Genomic DNA, 17,437 nt, shown 5'->3' with positions numbered 1-17,437 from the left:
ATACTACTTATGCATCACAGAGTTCAAAAGCCGAGACTTACTGTTACGTTTCCCGATGGCGAATCCCCGAGGGAGGCGGAGTAGTTGCTATTTACAGACAAATCTAGATCCACCGTGGGTGGATCCCCAAGAGGAGGCAGAGATGATAGGCTGTGTGACATGTCCATATCAGCCATGGAGAAAAAGACATCCTCTGTCCGACCAAATAAGAAAGAGATTAATTATGTAGTTAGAGATATGTAGACATTCAGCAAAAGCAGAAGAACTAAGAAATTCTAGATGTACTAAGAAGTAAAAGATGTGATGTGCTAAACTAACCTCTGCTGGACACCGTTCTGGTGGTCTGGCTTTCAAACAGGTCCTGGTCAGTGGCACCTGTTATGGTGTCTTTCTTCAGGCAGCGGTTGAGCTCCATGTGGAGGCGATACTCATCCTCCTGCTGCATGGGCCGACTTTTCCTGTCCTTTCCTATTGCAGACCACTCCTGCCCGGCTGTATTCCAATATAAAAAATGATTCACATTCAGCGGAAACCATTTATCACTCACTTTATTCAGAGAGGGACACATATGGTCGAATCATGAATCTTTTTTTTTTTTTTTTTTTTAAGTGTCACCTGAGCTGGAGAAGACCCCAAACATGTCCAGTAAGAGGTGGACTTGTTGTGGTGAGAGCAGCATGATTAGAGAATCAAACTGTCCGTCAATTTCCAACTGTGAAAAGACCAGCCATTAAATCATACTATTAAAAAAATAATTATGCCTTTATTTTGACTTCTCTGTCCATTCAGAAATACACTTAAGACAGCTAAAAATGGATCAATGCAAATTAATTAGATAATAAAACGTCCCACCAAGTGGTATTTATTCAAATAAATACCACTTGATGGACACAAAAAGAAGTTTGTTATGCTTTTCATTTTAAACAACATTTCTATTGTTTTATAATTTAGACAAAAAGCATTTGAATACTTTTTAGTTGTCAATGTAGTGGAACACATTCACTCAAGGAATGCCCACTGTGACAAAGGAAGCTAATCTGTGCAATACCTTTATAACCAGCTAGCATTCAAATTAGTGTACATTAACTGTACGTTATACTGCATGTACCCACCTTAGCTCCTGGCATAGCCTCGTTTTGCTTCAGAACCACGGACAGCTCCAGTTTCCCACTAAGGCAGCACACCTGCACTGGCTCGAATGGTGTACTGGAAGACACGGGCTCTGGGAACTGAGGGTGAGGCTCACAGATGATTTTTGGATTCCAACTTGGTGAAAGCTTGGGTTCAGTATCCTTAAATGTATAAAGAACATTTGGTTACACTTTATTTTAAGGTGTCCTTGTTACAGTGTAATTATATATTTAAGTACAGAGTAATATTAAGTAACTACATGTACTTACTATAGGAATAGGGTATGATTAGGATTTGGTTGAGGGTTAGTTGCATGTAATTATGCATAATTTACTGTTATTACTACAGTAAGTACATGTAACATAATGTAACAAGGACACCGTAAAATAAAGTGTTACCGAACATTTGTCTTAGAGGGCTTTGGAATTGTACTGGTAAATAGTTACACAAAAACTCACTGTACTTAGGGTTAAGGGTTAATAGGGTTAAGTTAGGCTTAGGTTGCACCACAACCTGGGTAAAACCTGTAATTTTGTTTATTACAGCAGAACAGATAAACTCACTGTTTGAGTGGGCGATGATTTGGGGCCGGCACGTGCCGACTCTGAAAACTCATCCCAGAACACAGAGGCTCCGTCCAGAGTGAGGTTTTTATGTGCAAATGTAGTAGGCTGATGGATATTGACACTGGAGCCCTCCTCCACGCTCTCATCACAGTAAACCATTCTAAATATCACAAAATGTACAGACAGCATGGCGATGATTCATATGTAAACATATCATGTTGTTGTGTTGAAAATATTTAGTTACAGCTCTAGAACTTACTTATTGATTCGGAGTTCGAGGGCAATGCCAGTTTTCGAATTTTCAGGAATGTGTTCCATCCGCAGGACAGTATCCACAAAAGTGACCTTGACTCTTCTCAACACTAACAGAGAGAACAGGGAAAGGTTCTGTCATTGAGAGGGAATCAGACTAAATATATTTGAGCTCTATACAAAACAAAACACAAAAAATAAACAATTTTGTGGTCTACGGGAAGAGGCATACCAGTCTCGATAGTCTCGGCAAACTTTTCCAGACCCTCCAGAGGTTGGAAGCTCTCTCCCTGGTCATCAGTGAGTCTTTGGCTTAGACACTCTTTGGCCAGCTGCATACTGCTGGTCATGAAGCTGGACCAGCACATGGGCTCCATGCCGGATGCTAAAAAAGATTTACAATGGGCATACACAACATTAAAGTAGTCATAAAATGGAAATTCACTTCACTTCACTTTAATTAACAGGACCACAATGGAAATAAGCCTGAGGCTTTTTTTGTGTATTTTATCCTCGACAATTTGTCTTGAAATGTGTATGAATTGCCTTTGGCATGATTGTATTTGTTTAAGATCATTGTTGAATAAATCAAATCAAATCAAACAATTCATTCATGCATATGTTTCACTTAAAATCAATTGACCTCGTACTTTTTAATCAAAAAAAATAATTGGATCTTCCAGGGAAATTACTCTCATAATGTATCGGACTACTCTAATAATTTTGTCTGTATAAATGCCCTTTCCTCCAATGGCCTGCAAGCTTGGATTCAGATCTGCTTTCATCTAATCAACAACCATAGGATAGAACCAAGTCCCTAGCCCACACACTTTGTTTTTTCAATAATCTGTTTCACTCAGACAATACATCTAAATACAAAATAAATGATCTGTCACTTGCCAGAGAAAAAGTATTATAAAACAATTTGTGTATTAAAACTACTACAAAAATTTATCATTAGACAGAAATAGTATACAATATAAAAATACAAACTATTAAATACAAAATATTAGAGTGTGAAGATTTTATAAATAAGAACAAACTTTACAAAACACAGAAATGTAGAATGCACAGCATTGCAATCAAAGCATTTGTAAAGATAATCATCTAAAGAGAAAGCGATTTGAAAGATGCTTCCTACCCATTCGAGGTCTTGGCCTGAACACCATCTCCAAGCCCCTCACTTCCAGAGCACAGTTGTCCTGGAGCAGTGAGGCCCATGGCACAGTGAGACATATGGCCTGGATGAAGCCTTCACTCACCTCAAACGGTGCATCCACAGACTCCAGGATCTCATTCAGGGACTGAAGAAGCATGAGACATGAAAGTCACAGAAGGTAAACTGCAGATAAACATCCTTTTTGATGATTTTTAGGGGGATAAGTATAAAATATTACTACGTAAACCACTCTCAGTTATATCTGGCAATGGAATGTTCCCTTGGTGCTACACTCAGATAAGATATAGCAAATTTCAATCATGTGTTCAACTTATCTGCTCATGTCTATTCTATATCTTTGGGTATTTTCATTGCGAGAAAATTGTGTGGCAAACTATCAGGATTTTAAAAAAATCTATTTTTGCTAAAAACTCTAAAACAACCCTTTTCAATGAGAGTACCAGTGCTGCATCATCATGAAAGTTGATCATTTGCATGTGTTTTAAGCCTTGCCAATTTAAACATTCAAGCGCAAGAAGACGCGAAAGGGAACTCAATTCGGCATTCGAAGCGCTCCCGAAAAGCCGCGTCTGACAGCACACGAATACTAAACTGAGTTTTTATGGGCGTCTCGCATTGAAGACTTGGAAGTAAACGCCCACTGCTGTGAGTGGATAACAGTTTTGCATATTATAATGAGGTAGGCCTATGTTATTTAGCTATGCGTGTAATGCGCGAATTGGGGGGCGGGGCTAAACCGGCCGTGTTGAAGTAGGCGTTGATCTTCTTCTGCGGGGGTGGTGTTTTATCCTCTTTGTCGTCATAATTCCCCACTTTGAAAAACGTCGAAAGTCGTTTGCTAAGCCTGGTGTCAATAAAAGCTTTTATTGGACTAACAAGGACGTTTTCAGTTCTGAAACTTACAGGATATTCTTATAATATGATGACCTCTTAGATGTCAAAAGCTCAAGGAAAATTTGATTTCTCAGTTCATCACCCCTTTAAAAAGCAGCAGGAATATTAGGCTGCTGTCACTTTAAGACAATGCGCAGATCCAATATATTAATACTGGATATAGGATACTCGCAAAGATGGGAATTTTGTCATAATTTTGTGTGAAATTGTCTGTTCATGCACAAGAACACATGAAAGAGAACCGAGCGTTGTTGAGCTAGGCTCAAAACTAGGGTAGAAAATAGCCTATTACTTATTCATTTTGATGTTTTTGAATGTAAAAACCAAGCGAACGTCATAAGTTGACCTCAGACAACAATATAAAAAAATTTAAAAAGCCAGTTCATGACCCCTTGAATGTTAATCAAACAACAAAAGACTCAATAAAATAACTCACTGCTCTTGACTGAACAACTTTTGTAACTTTAAATAAGGATTCATCTATATTTAATTTATACAGTTTAGACTATGCAGTGCCATTTTACATTTGATTATTTTATTCAATTTCTGTACTTTACCTAATCTGTATCTAACTGTTGTAAGACATTTCATGTTTGTCTTTGTTCTATTGCTTATTTTGTGCTATTGCTTGTAGTTTGATTATTTGTCATTTTATAATACCGTTTACTTGTCTATAATAATATTAGAAATTTATATTTATAATTTATTATATTTATATAGAAATTTTTCATTTCCATTGTTCTTGCATTCCATGTAAAAAGTCTGGCGAGTAAAATTAAAAATAATTACTAGACGATGTTGACTCGCCATTCAGTGTGTCCGTAGAGGGTTGGAAAACTATATTTGGTTTATTATCTTTGTAAAAAATTTCTTCCAAAGCGTTTCTCACAAGGTTAAACACAGCACAATTTAATAAAACATGCTTCAATGATAAATGATTTTGACAAAAAGAATATGTTGCTGGATCTTTTTCTAATAATATTAAAAACTTGAGTGTCATCCTGGAAAGGCCTATTTGGCAACAGGTATAAACAATCTGGTCCCATCGATAATTTTTTTTTAAAAATGATAAAAACATCTTCTCTCAACATTGAGGCTGATTTCATGGAGCTTGTTCTCTATGGACTCAAATAGGGGTAAACAGCACAGTAGAAAACGTACCCATTTGTCCAGCGGCACTTGAGCGAGTGAGCCCGTGCCTTGATAGAGGTCCAGACTAAGCTGGTCCAAACTGAGCTTCTCCTGGAGGAAATTTCCCAGATATCGATGCAGCAGGTACCTGCAGGCCCGCTTCTTAATGGACTCAGAAAATGGCCACGGCATCTTGACCAGCTCTTGGCTTCAGTGTGTACTGAAACACATTAGGACATCCAAGGTATAAATGCCACAGACTTAAGAGCGTTTCACTGTGAACTGCAGTGGATGGTGTGGTTTGGTGGCGAAGTTTGTATTAAGCTGGAACAGTATGCTAAAAAACAGACAGTTTATAAAATAAATAATACACACAAGCCAGTCTAAAAAATTCTCATGGAATTGATAAGAAGTTATCTTCATTCTCTGTGACTTTGAAACTGCTTTGCTGAAAACACACACCCACACAATTATTCAGTGAAGGGTTGTTGATGATTCAGTATAAATACATGCTCTGATTCTAGATGACTAATGAAGACCGCCAACTGATGTGGCTGTCTGAACAAATTACATCTGTGGAACTAGTAATTCAATACACTGATGCAACTGTTAAAGCCAGAGACTACCTTAACAAACCTATCAATTCACAGAAAATCAATTCACTGGCATTTAGCAACTCAATGCCTTTAGAACAACATCAGAAAATGTGGTGAGGATGATGATGAGCTCGTTTTAAATGACTTGCGGTTGTATTTATTTGTCTGGCATGCCTGACGTTGCTGTCTGACCCCATATATCTAACTTACATGTACAGTATAGTGACCAGCAGTGCTTGCGCAATTAAGGTTGGTGAGTTTGTTTTTTTGCAGCTAACAATGTCAAATCACGGAGACACACTGCACAACAGCATGTTTACCGTTTGTTCGTATGTACAGTGGTCATTCAAAATTAGACTGTCAGAGAAAAATAACTCACCTGTATTATAAAATAGCTGATTAACCGTTGTTCCTTGGCTTAGGGTGAACTAGCATGCTGGCTAAACACAATCCTTTATACCTTCATTCAACTTAAGTCTCTTCAGCTGATGCATCGCTCGTTGATATTATCTATATTCAGCTGGAGATGGCAGTCTTCAGGCGCATTATAAGTCAGGTCGTGAGAAAGCAGCATCTCTGTGTGTCTGCTTATAAGGCTAATGATGGTGTTTACAAACACGCTCGTGACTGCGCACTCTCGCGCGCCGCTCCATGCGCGCGATGTGTTCACGAGCATCCGCGCTGCGCAGTCACTGCGCAGATCACGCGCTCAGTTACCAGAATTGTTTTTACTACGGATTGGAATAGTAAAAGCACTTTATTTTTGGTGGTAAGTAGGCTAAAATTAAATGGTGTAATGGATTTAGTTATTGATATGATGTCAACGTTTGTAAGTCATATCTTTGTCTATTTCTTTAAATCTGTTTTAATCCGTTACCCTGTATTTACATACTGATATCTGGGTTGTAAGTCATATCTTTGTCTTTGTCTTTATTTTGGTGGTAAAAAGGCTCAAATTAAATGGTGTAATGAATTTAGTTATTGATCTGATATCAAGGTTTGTAAGTCATGTCTTTGTCTATTTCTTTACATCTGTTTTAGTCCGTTACCCTGTATTTACATACTGATATCTGGGTTGTAAGTCATATCTTTGTCTTTATTTTGGTGGTAAGAAGGCTCAAATTAAATGGTGTAATGGATTTAGTTATTGATCTGATATCAAGGTTTGTAAGTCATGTCTTTATCTATTTCTTTACATCTGTTTTAATCCGTTACCCTGTATTTACATACTTCAAACTGATACTACACAGCACAGCATATTATTTTTCTGAAACGGGCCAAAATTCTGCAATTTATTCGCCACTGTTTATAATGTTTAACTTCATCATGGCTGATTACCATACGTCTTTTAACATTACATCCTAAATTCATTTTAATAACTAACTCAACTTACTTTTTCGCTGGTGAGTGATTAAGCATTCTAAGCCAAGTTTATGAATTAATGGGAATAATGGAATCTGATGACATAATAAGTTCCATTTCATGCATGTACAATCCAGTACATTTCATTGGTGATTTTCAGTAGGAACACTTGTGGAAATGCAAGTGGCGTCACTATTGGAATACACTTATAATTATAAGATAACGAAAAACAGAATAACACAACTAATGAACTAAATGTAACATGATAAATGATAAAGTGTAATAAAGTAAATTAAATGTATTCAGTTCTTTGAACTATAACTATGCATTGATGTTATTTGTGGAAAATAAAGAATTCTCTAGAAGCCCCTCCGCCCCCAAAGCTCGCGCATCCACCCACATTTTGTTATGTAAGGAATTTAGCGGTTAGCTTTGCATTATCATTTACAGCTAAATTATAGATTTAGATATTTTACTATATTTTGATAAATGTGTTTCTTAAAATATCGCAGATTCTGTAATGTTAGTCGAGGCGGATACGCAGAAGTTGCTCTGCGCAAATGCTACGCATAATTGACACACATGAGTCCTAGCCGGCATGAGCCGGAAGTATTCTGACGAACCACCTCAGGAGGAGGTTAGTAACTCATAAAATTATGTTAATAAATAAACTTAAACCGCTTTAGACCTTATCATATAACAAATGAACTTGTTATGTATGCCATGATACCATTATTCTGTTAATATAACCCGGATTTGGCGTCATATTGAACTTAAGCGCTACAAGAGCCTCGATTTGCATTAAAAATGTTGTTAGCTAACACTTCATATTTGTTTAGATTGTCTTTATGCAAGTTACATCATACATAACACCAATGATTCGCATTAAAATGTTTCTTCCACACACACACACAACCACAAATGTTACTCTTACTAAGAGTTAAACGTACTTTGTGACTTGTCAGTTGAGGAATTTGCGGCGTTAGCTAGTAGCATGACTGTACAGTGCTCGCGCCCCCTCATGATCAGGTGACGTCAGATGTTGTTTATGGACATGCCGTTTGTCTGATACTTCATACGCTGTTGTGTTTAGGGGATGGAGGTGGACTGTACGCCTGAGGAGCTGTGTAAGTGCTCGTATGAGGAGCGCTGTGTGGAGCTGGGAGAGGTGAAGGACATGAGGCTGGAGGCTGAGGCGGTGGTCAATGATGTGCTCTTCGCGGTCACAGACATGCACGTCTCTCACAGTCTCACCAGCGGACTAGATGTGGCCTATATAAACGTGGAAATCAGAGAGGGAACCCGCTACTGCTTAGAGCTCACCGAGGCAGGGTTAAGGGTGAGTGATAAAGTATCATCTGTTCCACCAAAAACAGCATTTACTCAATAATATTGAGTGTAATATTGACAATCTGATGTTTTTCCAAAAGGCGAAGATGGGGTCCACTTTCAGTCTAGGCCTAATATGAAATAAAATGACCATTCTTGTTTTGGAGTGTCTATTTACATTAAGTGCAAGTAGCCCACCTAGTTGGCAGAGGCTATTTACACTAACTGCACTGTTTGGGCCAGACAAAACTAGGGAAGATGCTGGATTATCATCAGTATCAAAACCGAATACAGTTCGAATACACCTTTTGCCCAACTCGCTCTACTCCCTTTTCCCCTTTACATATCAGATCAGAAAGGCATTTATTTTCAATAAGTGGAAATAAAGTGTCTAATGTGTGTTTAATAATAAAGTGTTTATCGGTTAGGTGTAGGGAGGGCTTTATTTTCCCAATAAGGCAGCATCCATTTAATAATTTTAATAAATATAACCATTTACACTCTATGCGATTATTGCATACTGTTTTATGTACAACAACACTGGGGTGCCAATAGTATCGACCGCTATTTATAATTATAATAAGAAGGCAGAGGCTATGTGCACAAATAGCATTAGATTATATTTGCACTATGTACAAATAGCAGTATTTTCTTTGCAATAGGTGTAAATAATAGTAGTTAGATGCTATTTATAATTAATACTCACACTGACTCCACCCATGGCTCTGCAGTGAGCAGACTCTCTTAAATCTTTAATAAAAATAACTTCCTCTTCCAATGTCATCTCTTCTCTAATGACGTTTACTGGCGGGAGTTAATCTCTCAATCACATGGGGATTACAGCAGTAACAAAAAACATCAATCCAGTCAATTCTAGATGGACAAAATCAAGTCCCACCCTACATTTTATTTTGATATACATCACAATAGTGAAGGAAACACTATTGCCACTTTAATTTAATATATAGGGCTATACAGTGGTTACACCATGATATTACATATGATTTTCTTTATTTGTTCCACCAGATGGCTTCCATGCGTTTTAAATAACTGCCCTGTTTTTAACTTAAAGGCACATTATGAAACTTGTGGCCCTCTAGCAGTTAGCACCCTTCACAATAGATAATGATTTAAAATGATCTGTCAGAGAGCTTTTCACCATCATCTCTGCGTCGCTTTTGCAGCATTTCAAATCCCTCAGTTCTCGCATCTCCGAAAAGCCAAGCTAATTTTGATTCATGTTTTATTACGAGCTCTGTCGCGTTCTCTTTTTGTGTGATTCTCTGGAGGTTTGTGATTTAGCGGCTCCATGTCAACCTTTCTCACTCATTGTGACAACTAACCTCTGCCACTCACACACCAGACACGCGTCAAAGTAGGAGGAGCAACTTTTCTCTATTTACTGATTCGATGAGACGCACACGGGCGAGTGATGTATTCACGCAATTTCCTGTAAAAACCATCCTGTCAGGTCTAAAATATAATCACTTATAATAGGCTTACCTTAGTGAATCAGGGTAAGACAAAAACACGTTTTGGAAGAAGGATTGATGTATTGACTTTTTTTTGTACATTTTGTTAATTTTGGGGGGGAAAAGCTTACATGGTGTACCTTTAATGCAACACTAAGTTAGATTTTTTACCTTAAAATAATGTTTGCAAAATCGTTTCAGTGGTTCATCAAGTCGTAACAGGGTGAAAGGGACTTATGCCTCCGCTTTGCGGTCCTATATCTGCTATAACCACTAGGGGTTTCACGATTCTCCAAATCCTCGATTCGATTAAATTTTCGATTCTAAGGTCACGGTTCGATTCTCGATTTTTACATTTATGTTTTTAAAGCCGAAACCGGCCAATCAGGATGCTCTCTCTCTGTCTTACATGCGCTTCATGAGGCACATACGCAAGATCTCTCGCTCTCTCCCGTGCGCGCGCTATACGGTTTGGAGCACAGTTTTTTCTGTCTCGCATGCGCGATTGCGCGCTCTTGCTCGCTCGCTCACTCTAGAGATTCCGGGAGATTTTAACTAATTTGCGGGCATCAGGGAGCCGCTATCAATATGCAGGAGACTCCAGGAACTTCCGCGAGACTTGGGATGTCTGCAAAGTAAACTGTGGCTTTTTTGAAGCGCGAACGTTGTCAACATAACTCACTGGAAATCCAAAAAACGTACACACCTGCGACTTCAATGAAAGAGGAGGGGGTTCAAGTTCTGTCGATGGGTCTCCTGCATCTGCAGTTGCCATGCTATCTTTTGAATGGATGTAGCTAAGTTAGAGGAGGTTGACCATAGACTCGCAGCTTTTCAACACGCGTGTTTTTTTCCCGCTTGGCACGCCGACCGGACGTGACATGGGGGCGTGGCAGCATCGACGATTCCATTTTTTAATTCGATCGATTCGAAAAAAATTTAATTTCGATTTAAGATGGAAATCGTGACACCCTTAATAACCACGCTATGTAAGATTGCCAGATCGGGTCGCGTTTCTGTAGTTCTAATGAGACTACAAACTACAAAACTACAAATTTGGCTTGCTTTACGTCAAGCGTTACAATATTTTGTTTTTCTTCGTTTCTGATGTCGCAATACATCATACTTTCATGAAGTCATGCAACATACTCTACCTTGTCTGTGGACATTAGGGCTGTCAATCTTCCTCTATAATACTATTCGAATTCCATTCCTTATTTTATTTAATATTCGAATAATATTCGAATATTAAATGCTCAAATTCATCCTATTATTAATATTTACGACATTACTCAGGCTTATGGATCGCCAATGCCACTATAGCATGTGGTTGTTGTTACACGTTCTGTCCACTAGAGGGATATCTAACATTACAATAAACATTTTATTCGTGCTGAATATGGTTGAAGCGCTACCGATGGTTTTCGGCTAATATCTCCGCTAAAACACCACCAAAAATTCAGAAACTTATATCGTTCTTTTCAGTTCGACTAGACGGTTCCAACGAGTTTGGTGCTCGCCGAATCCGTTGCGTTTTCACCAAGATATTTGCGCTTCACGGGCGCTTTTTTACGTTGTTAAACATTTACCATTTTTGACTGTATTGTTATGATGATACAGCGTGGATAACGTGCACAATTGTGTTACGATTCAAAAACGTTATTGTTCATCAGACGAAACAAAAGCATTTCATTTTCACATGTGTGTAAGTCAAGGTGGCGAGAAAGGCAAGATTCCATATAAAAAAAATTAATGAATGGGAATAGGACCAGGCTTCACTCAATGATTAAACTTAAACTTTAAGAATGCTGGCCTGATGATTAGAATATATAACGTTAAACAGGAAAGAGGCCGCACTATGCATAAATTGTTTTATTTGCACAAACGCGTTTCGGCGCGTGCCTTCTTGAAACGCGTTTGTGCAAATAAAACAATTTATGCATAGTGTGGCCTCTTTCCTGTTTATATATATATAAAAAAATTAAAATATACATAAAAAAACAATATTCGAATAGTAACTTCAGCATTCGAATAGTATTGATTTTTTTAATATTCGAATTATATTCGAATTTCGGAATTCGTTCCAACAGCCCTAGTGGACATCGTTCATTGCAAAGCCGGTGCTGGATAAACACATAGCGTGCGTGCGACATTATGGATGCGGTAGGCTAAATTATTTACGACAGCGGTAATGGACAATTCCGCTTCCAACCTGTAGGGCGACCGCAGAGGAAAAGTTACTTGGTGTTGCTTTAAACATTGTATCAGTTGGAGATGGTATAGAACTATTTGTTGCATAATTTAGAGGTGAATATTGTCTAGCACCATGAATTCCCCTCAGAATACAAAATATAGTACATTAATTTCTTTCGTTTTTTTAAATGTTACACCATTTCTTGTGTCAGTTTTGACCGCTGGGGATCACAGATGAAAAGTGAGAAATCCGAGATGTTTAACCTGTGGGATCTTGTGTTTGTTGTCTGTCAGGTGGTGGGCTACATCTTTGATCAGGTGGACGAGGGCTTGAACACCCAGTATCATGAGACTGTTTACTCACTGCTGGATTCCCTCAGCCCTGGATATAGAGAAGCGTTTGGAAATGCTCTGCTACAGAGACTGGAGAGGCTCAAACAAAATGGACAGTGAGGGGTTCAGTATCGTTCAGAATATCTTTGCTTGCTAACGGTTCTATCAAGTCCTGCGCCGCTCTCAGCTTAAAGCATCAGTGGTACCTTTATCAGTTTTTAGCCTATGATATGTTTTAACAGACCGTCTTGGTGTTCATTTGACAAACTGACTTGCCTGTGATGTTTTAAAGTATTTTACTATAATTTAGAGAGGTATCATTGGAGGCAATGCTATAACACAGTGGGCCCAGATGAATACTCAGTTTTTTTGTTTTGTTTTTTTAACGTTTAGGCAAGTGGAATAACCCTCAGAAATAGCCATGTGCGGTTTCAAAGACTATGGGTAAATGTTTGAACTAAAATCTTTTATGTTAACATACAAGTGATATTATTTTGTATTAACTGGGTCCTGCAAAATGAGTTTTAGAGCTCCATACTGTTCTTCCGTCAGCATGGTTCTTTAAAGTATTGTCATTAAAAACATATCAGATGCCTTACTACTTTCATTCAAATGTCTAGTTTAACCTGTCTACAGGAAAGTGGTTGTCTGAAAAAAATATCCTGATACATTCACTTTCTTCTCTTCGCTTGCTATTGATAATGTATCAAACTCCATTTGTGACTGTAAGGATATGTCTATTGCTTCCTTGTTTTCTTTCTTAATCTGTCAAAAACAGGAGAAAGGACTGATGAGCCAAAACATGGTGGTGATATCCATCCACCTCCACCCCTTTCAAAAAAAGCATTTTTGAAGAAAATGAAGACATTTGTCATGCGGTTTCTTAAAAAAAGGTGCATTTTAGCACTGAAACCGAAGCTTTATACTTTTATTGATTTGATTTATGAGTCGAGCAGAATCTTTCCCCGCAATTTCATTACAGCATGTTTGTATGGAGGTCAATGCTCAGCTTTTTGTTGTAATGAGAGGGACATTTCTTGTGGTTTCCTATAGTTCTATATCATATCAAATGATATGTATCGGCATTTATAAATGATTTATTGTTTTTGACGACGAAAGTTTATGTTATGTAGAACTATTGATTGACTGGTTAAAACAACACTACATATCAATACTGCGCAGAATTGCACTAAAGGTAAAGCAGCAGCCATTTTCTGAATTTGTTTGAAAGGACTGCGTAAAAAAATGCTACAAAGTTACATTCCATTTCTTTTAAGTTTAGAACAGCATTTAAATCTTAAATCATGCATACAGGAAGTTCTGTATGATGGGTTTCTACCTCATGTTATTTTTATTTTGGCCATCTTTAGCATGCCTGTGAAATTGATGTGTGTTTCCAGCTGGTTTTGGATAAGGCAGATGAAAACGGCCAATGAACACAAGTGGTCCTCTGGTTTTGAGAAATTCCTGTGCAACACAATACACTATCTCTGTCCCAAAAAAAAGCATCCTTATTTAAAGAAAGTTTGCTCAGACAACCAAGAGGAAAGTACGAGTGTGTGATGTACATGGCACAAATAACTTCTGTACCTAAAAAAAAAAAGTTGCTTGCTTTTGTTTCCTTGTAATAAAAAGCACACATTCAGATGTTACTGTGGTTTGGTGATTCAGTTTTGTAGCCATATAGTGTCATTCTGCTTGCTTTAGCATTTATTTAAAGGGATAGTTCACCCAAAAATTTCGTTCCAAACCCTTAAGACTATCATTCATCTTTGAAACAAATGTGGAATTTAATGAAATCTAAGAGCTTTCGGTTCCTCCATTGACAGCTACACAAATACCACTTTAACGCTTCAAAAAGTTCATAAAGTGATCGTAAAACTAATCCATATGAATTGAGCGGTTTATTCCAAATTTTCTGAAGAGACTCGATCGCTTTATATGATGAACACTGAATTTAGGCTTTTATTCACATAAACTTTCATCAACAGTCCAGTTGTGGTGAACGGAAGCTCAAGCATTTTTGTTTCGCTGATCAATGTTTATGTGAATAAAAGCCTAAATTCAATCTGTTCATCATATAAATCGTGTCTCTTCAGAAAATTTGGACCAAACCGCTTGATTCATATGGATTAGTTTTACGATCTCTTCATGAACTTATTGAAGCGTCAAAGTGGTAGTTGCGTAGCCGTTAATTGAGGGACAAAAATAATTCAGATTATATTAAAAATACCTTAATTTGTGTTCTGAAGATAAACGGAACGTCTTACAGGTTTGAAACGACATGAGGGCGAGTGATTAATGATAATGTTTGGGTGAACTATACATTTAAAGACAATGGTGTTTCTTTTAGCAAGTTTAACAAAAGATAACCAAATTATTGATAATGTTCAATATGCAAACAGTAAAAGTCAACCACAAATTCTTCTTGATAAATGTATAACATATTGGGGGGAAAAAATTGACCTAGTAACCGCCAGCTCTCAAACACATGACCTCTCAACAGGAATATAAAAACTGCTGACTGAGAAAGCAGAACTGAAACTGAAGCAAGACACCTGACCCAGAAAGGAGAAACAGTGAACAGATCGCTTTAATAGACAAAACTTCAAATAAAAAGATCTTTAGCTGTAGAGACAGCACTGTCAGCTTTACATTGATTTGTTTGAGCCTTTTACACAGATAGTATTGTGTGATTTACTTAAACTGGAATTCAGTTGAAAAACACTAAATACAGTGTCCCTGACTCTTAAAATCATCATAGAAGGGTGTATAATGAATATATACAGGGTTCCTACATCTTATGACCAATTCCTTTTAAATTATTTTCTAGTCGGTCATGATTAAACCACAATAATAAAACGGAATGTAAATCATTTTGTATTACTTTTATGGTTTTATTTTTTTAATGATGAAGGACTAGAAAATAATGACTGGATAAATAATCACTGGTCAAAAGGTGTGGGTACCCTGTAGGAATATTTACATTTTTCCCTATTTTTACATCCTGGACAAAATCCTCACACAGAAGAAAATCAAAAATCATTGTTTACCATAAAGAAAAGAAAAACTGTTTACTTCAGTAACGTTGCATGTAAAAAGTGGCTACATTCGCCGATGTTTTAATAAAAATAAGCTCATTTTAAGATGCAATCTTTATTAAATATGCAGATTTAAAAATGCTGGTAAAAAGTTACTACTTGACAACTATTAGCTCAAAGAAAGTTTGATTAGAAACATTACAACACTGTAGCCACACAGCAGCTAGTGCACACTTGATTTAATCACCGGCACTGACCAGTGTTTGTCCCGTCAGCGTCTCGTTCTGGTGAATCATTGACGCAATTTAGCAACAAACTAGAATTAGGCAATGCTTGCAAAGTGGCACTGTGTGCATAGTCAAAGATAATGTTAAAATAACATCTGTCAGCGTTAGGGAAAAAAGTAGTATAAATCATAAAATCGGTGTCTACTAATATTAGATCTAAAAGGTCCATAGAAAGGTGTTTAGGAACAATTGTATCCCTTTGTAAGCGTTTTCATCTTGGCTTCAGTGTTGGCCTTCAGCTCACAATCTGAACTGGGAACTTGACGCAAAATAAATCTTTGTTGGAGTCGTCTCTTAATTCCCATTCCACAACCAGTTTTATCTAATAAACAAAGCAACAAAATAAGGAAGTGAATGCCTGTGACATTAAAGCACTGTTCAGAACTAGATAGATGAGGAACTTAAACACTTACTGTTGGATACTCGCTCTTGACGGGCAGCTGGTTGACGTAGCTGTACATTGTTTGTGGAACAATAGGACACTGAATTCCAGACTTGCAACCATCATCAATAGGGATTGGGAAGGGGACGGGGACGCCTGCGATCACTCCATGAACGATAGCTTTACTGGTCTGACTCGCAACAGCTATGGGAAATACAAACAAGTTGTTGTTTTTCTAAATTAAGATTGGAGCTGCTACTAGACATATAAAGCAACTCACTGCTGCTGAAGGTTACATTGACCGCATAGGACTGTCCCTTGTGAAGCTGGCATGGCTGTTGTGAGCAGGGCTGAATGTCAACTCCAACAACTTTTCCTTCGACTGACCCTGTAAGGAAAAGGAAAGATTGAAAAAGGAACAAAAACAATATAGATTTAATTTGTCAAAGGGATAGTTCACCCACAGATGGAAATTCTGTCATCATTTACTCACACTCAAGTTGTTCCAAAAATGTATGAGTTTCTTTCTCCTGTTGAACACAAAAGATGATATTTTGAAGAATGTTGGTAACTTAACCGGACAGTTGTTGGACCCCATTGACTTCCTTATATATATATATATTCCCAATATGGAAGTCAATGGGGCCCATCAAATGTTTAGTGATCTATATTCCTCAAGATATCTCCTTTTGAGGAAATTCATACAGGTTCGGAACAACTTGAGGGTGATTAAATGACGACATTTTTATTTAATTTAAACTTGATAAACATGAGTACTTGCCACAGTCCACAAATTTCACCGGCTCAGAATGAGTGTAGGCGAGAAAAGAGAGTAAAACAGCGCAGATCATGCTGTAACCCATGGTTCAGACGAATCCTGTGGAGAAACAACAAACTAACGTTAACGTTACCTGACTGACAGAGAACATCACAAACACGAACTTACATCGGTCAATCACATGACCGTCAATCTCTGCGGAGTTTCGGTAAACTTCCTCGTGAAGATGAATTTTACCGTTACTAATGAATACACAGAAAACTCACAAAATACGCTCAATTCAAACGTTAAAACACTTACAACTTATTTAATCGGTTGCTTACACACCAGTTCCTTCAGACCCCAGTTTGTTCCTGCACACACTATTTCCTTGTCACGAGATCAGAATGACTCGTCCAATCAAATACTGTTTGTATGGGCGTCTTTATGACGAACACGCCTTCTTGGTGAACTCTTAACCAATGGCAGTGACTCATGGAAATGATCCGAAACAAGGAGAGCATTCTGTTG

General features: G+C 37.7%; 3 protein-coding genes across 8 annotated transcripts in view; 1 reads left to right on the top strand and 2 right to left on the bottom strand.

Annotated features, from left to right (window-relative positions):
* The window catches only part of atg2b (autophagy related 2B), a 28,076-nt gene extending 21,806 nt beyond the window's left edge, over positions 1 to 6,270 (bottom strand). For 2 of the 5 annotated variants that reach the window (XM_056255064.1, XM_056255066.1), the window contains exons 1-9: positions 5,185 to 5,432; positions 3,091 to 3,253; positions 2,182 to 2,334; positions 1,957 to 2,059; positions 1,695 to 1,857; positions 1,113 to 1,292; positions 616 to 712; positions 319 to 492; positions 42 to 193 (exon numbers count right to left, since the gene is read on the bottom strand). In XM_056255064.1, coding sequence (XP_056111039.1) covers positions 42 to 193; positions 319 to 492; positions 616 to 712; positions 1,113 to 1,292; positions 1,695 to 1,857; positions 1,957 to 2,059; positions 2,182 to 2,334; positions 3,091 to 3,253; positions 5,185 to 5,346 — 1,347 coding nt within the window. In that variant the 5' untranslated portion in view covers positions 5,347 to 5,432. Of the gene's footprint in view, positions 1 to 41; positions 194 to 318; positions 493 to 615; positions 713 to 1,112; positions 1,293 to 1,694; positions 1,858 to 1,956; positions 2,060 to 2,181; positions 2,335 to 3,090; positions 3,254 to 5,184; positions 5,434 to 6,129 lie in introns of those variants that run through there. The other 3 variants (XM_056255063.1, XM_056255065.1, XM_056255062.1) reach the window with 3 other exon arrangements.
* On the top strand, positions 6,258 to 13,532 carry gskip (gsk3b interacting protein). 2 transcript variants are annotated; one of them, XM_056255067.1, is made up of 3 exons: positions 6,258 to 6,519; positions 8,206 to 8,451; positions 12,401 to 13,532. In XM_056255067.1, exons 1-3 carry the CDS (start codon positions 6,277 to 6,279, stop codon positions 12,557 to 12,559), a joined length of 648 nt encoding a protein of 215 aa, XP_056111042.1. In that variant the 5' UTR covers positions 6,258 to 6,276; the 3' UTR covers positions 12,560 to 13,532. The 2 variants fall into 2 exon arrangements, with proteins under 2 accessions (XP_056111042.1, XP_056111043.1); XM_056255068.1 differs by lacking the exon at positions 6,258 to 6,519 and adding an exon at positions 7,611 to 7,749.
* A 2,351-nt stretch (positions 13,533 to 15,883) lies between these two features.
* Positions 15,884 to 17,060, bottom strand: LOC130088338 (NPC intracellular cholesterol transporter 2-like). Its single transcript, XM_056255061.1, has 4 exons — positions 16,931 to 17,060; positions 16,430 to 16,537; positions 16,181 to 16,353; positions 15,884 to 16,089 (listed from the first exon to the last, which is right to left on the bottom strand). The coding sequence occupies exons 1-4, from the start codon at positions 17,010 to 17,012 to the stop codon at positions 16,003 to 16,005; spliced, it is 450 nt and encodes a 149-aa protein (XP_056111036.1). The 5' UTR covers positions 17,013 to 17,060; the 3' UTR covers positions 15,884 to 16,002.
* Between the last annotated feature and the right edge of the window lie 377 nt (positions 17,061 to 17,437).

This window comes from Rhinichthys klamathensis, unplaced genomic scaffold (genome assembly GCF_029890125.1).
Source record: "Rhinichthys klamathensis goyatoka isolate OS25496 unplaced genomic scaffold, OSU_Roscu_1.1 h1tg000117l_1, whole genome shotgun sequence".
In the NCBI taxonomy this organism is placed as follows: Eukaryota; Metazoa; Chordata; class Actinopteri; order Cypriniformes; family Leuciscidae; genus Rhinichthys; species Rhinichthys klamathensis.
This window is presented reverse-complemented; position numbering and strand designations above follow the sequence as displayed.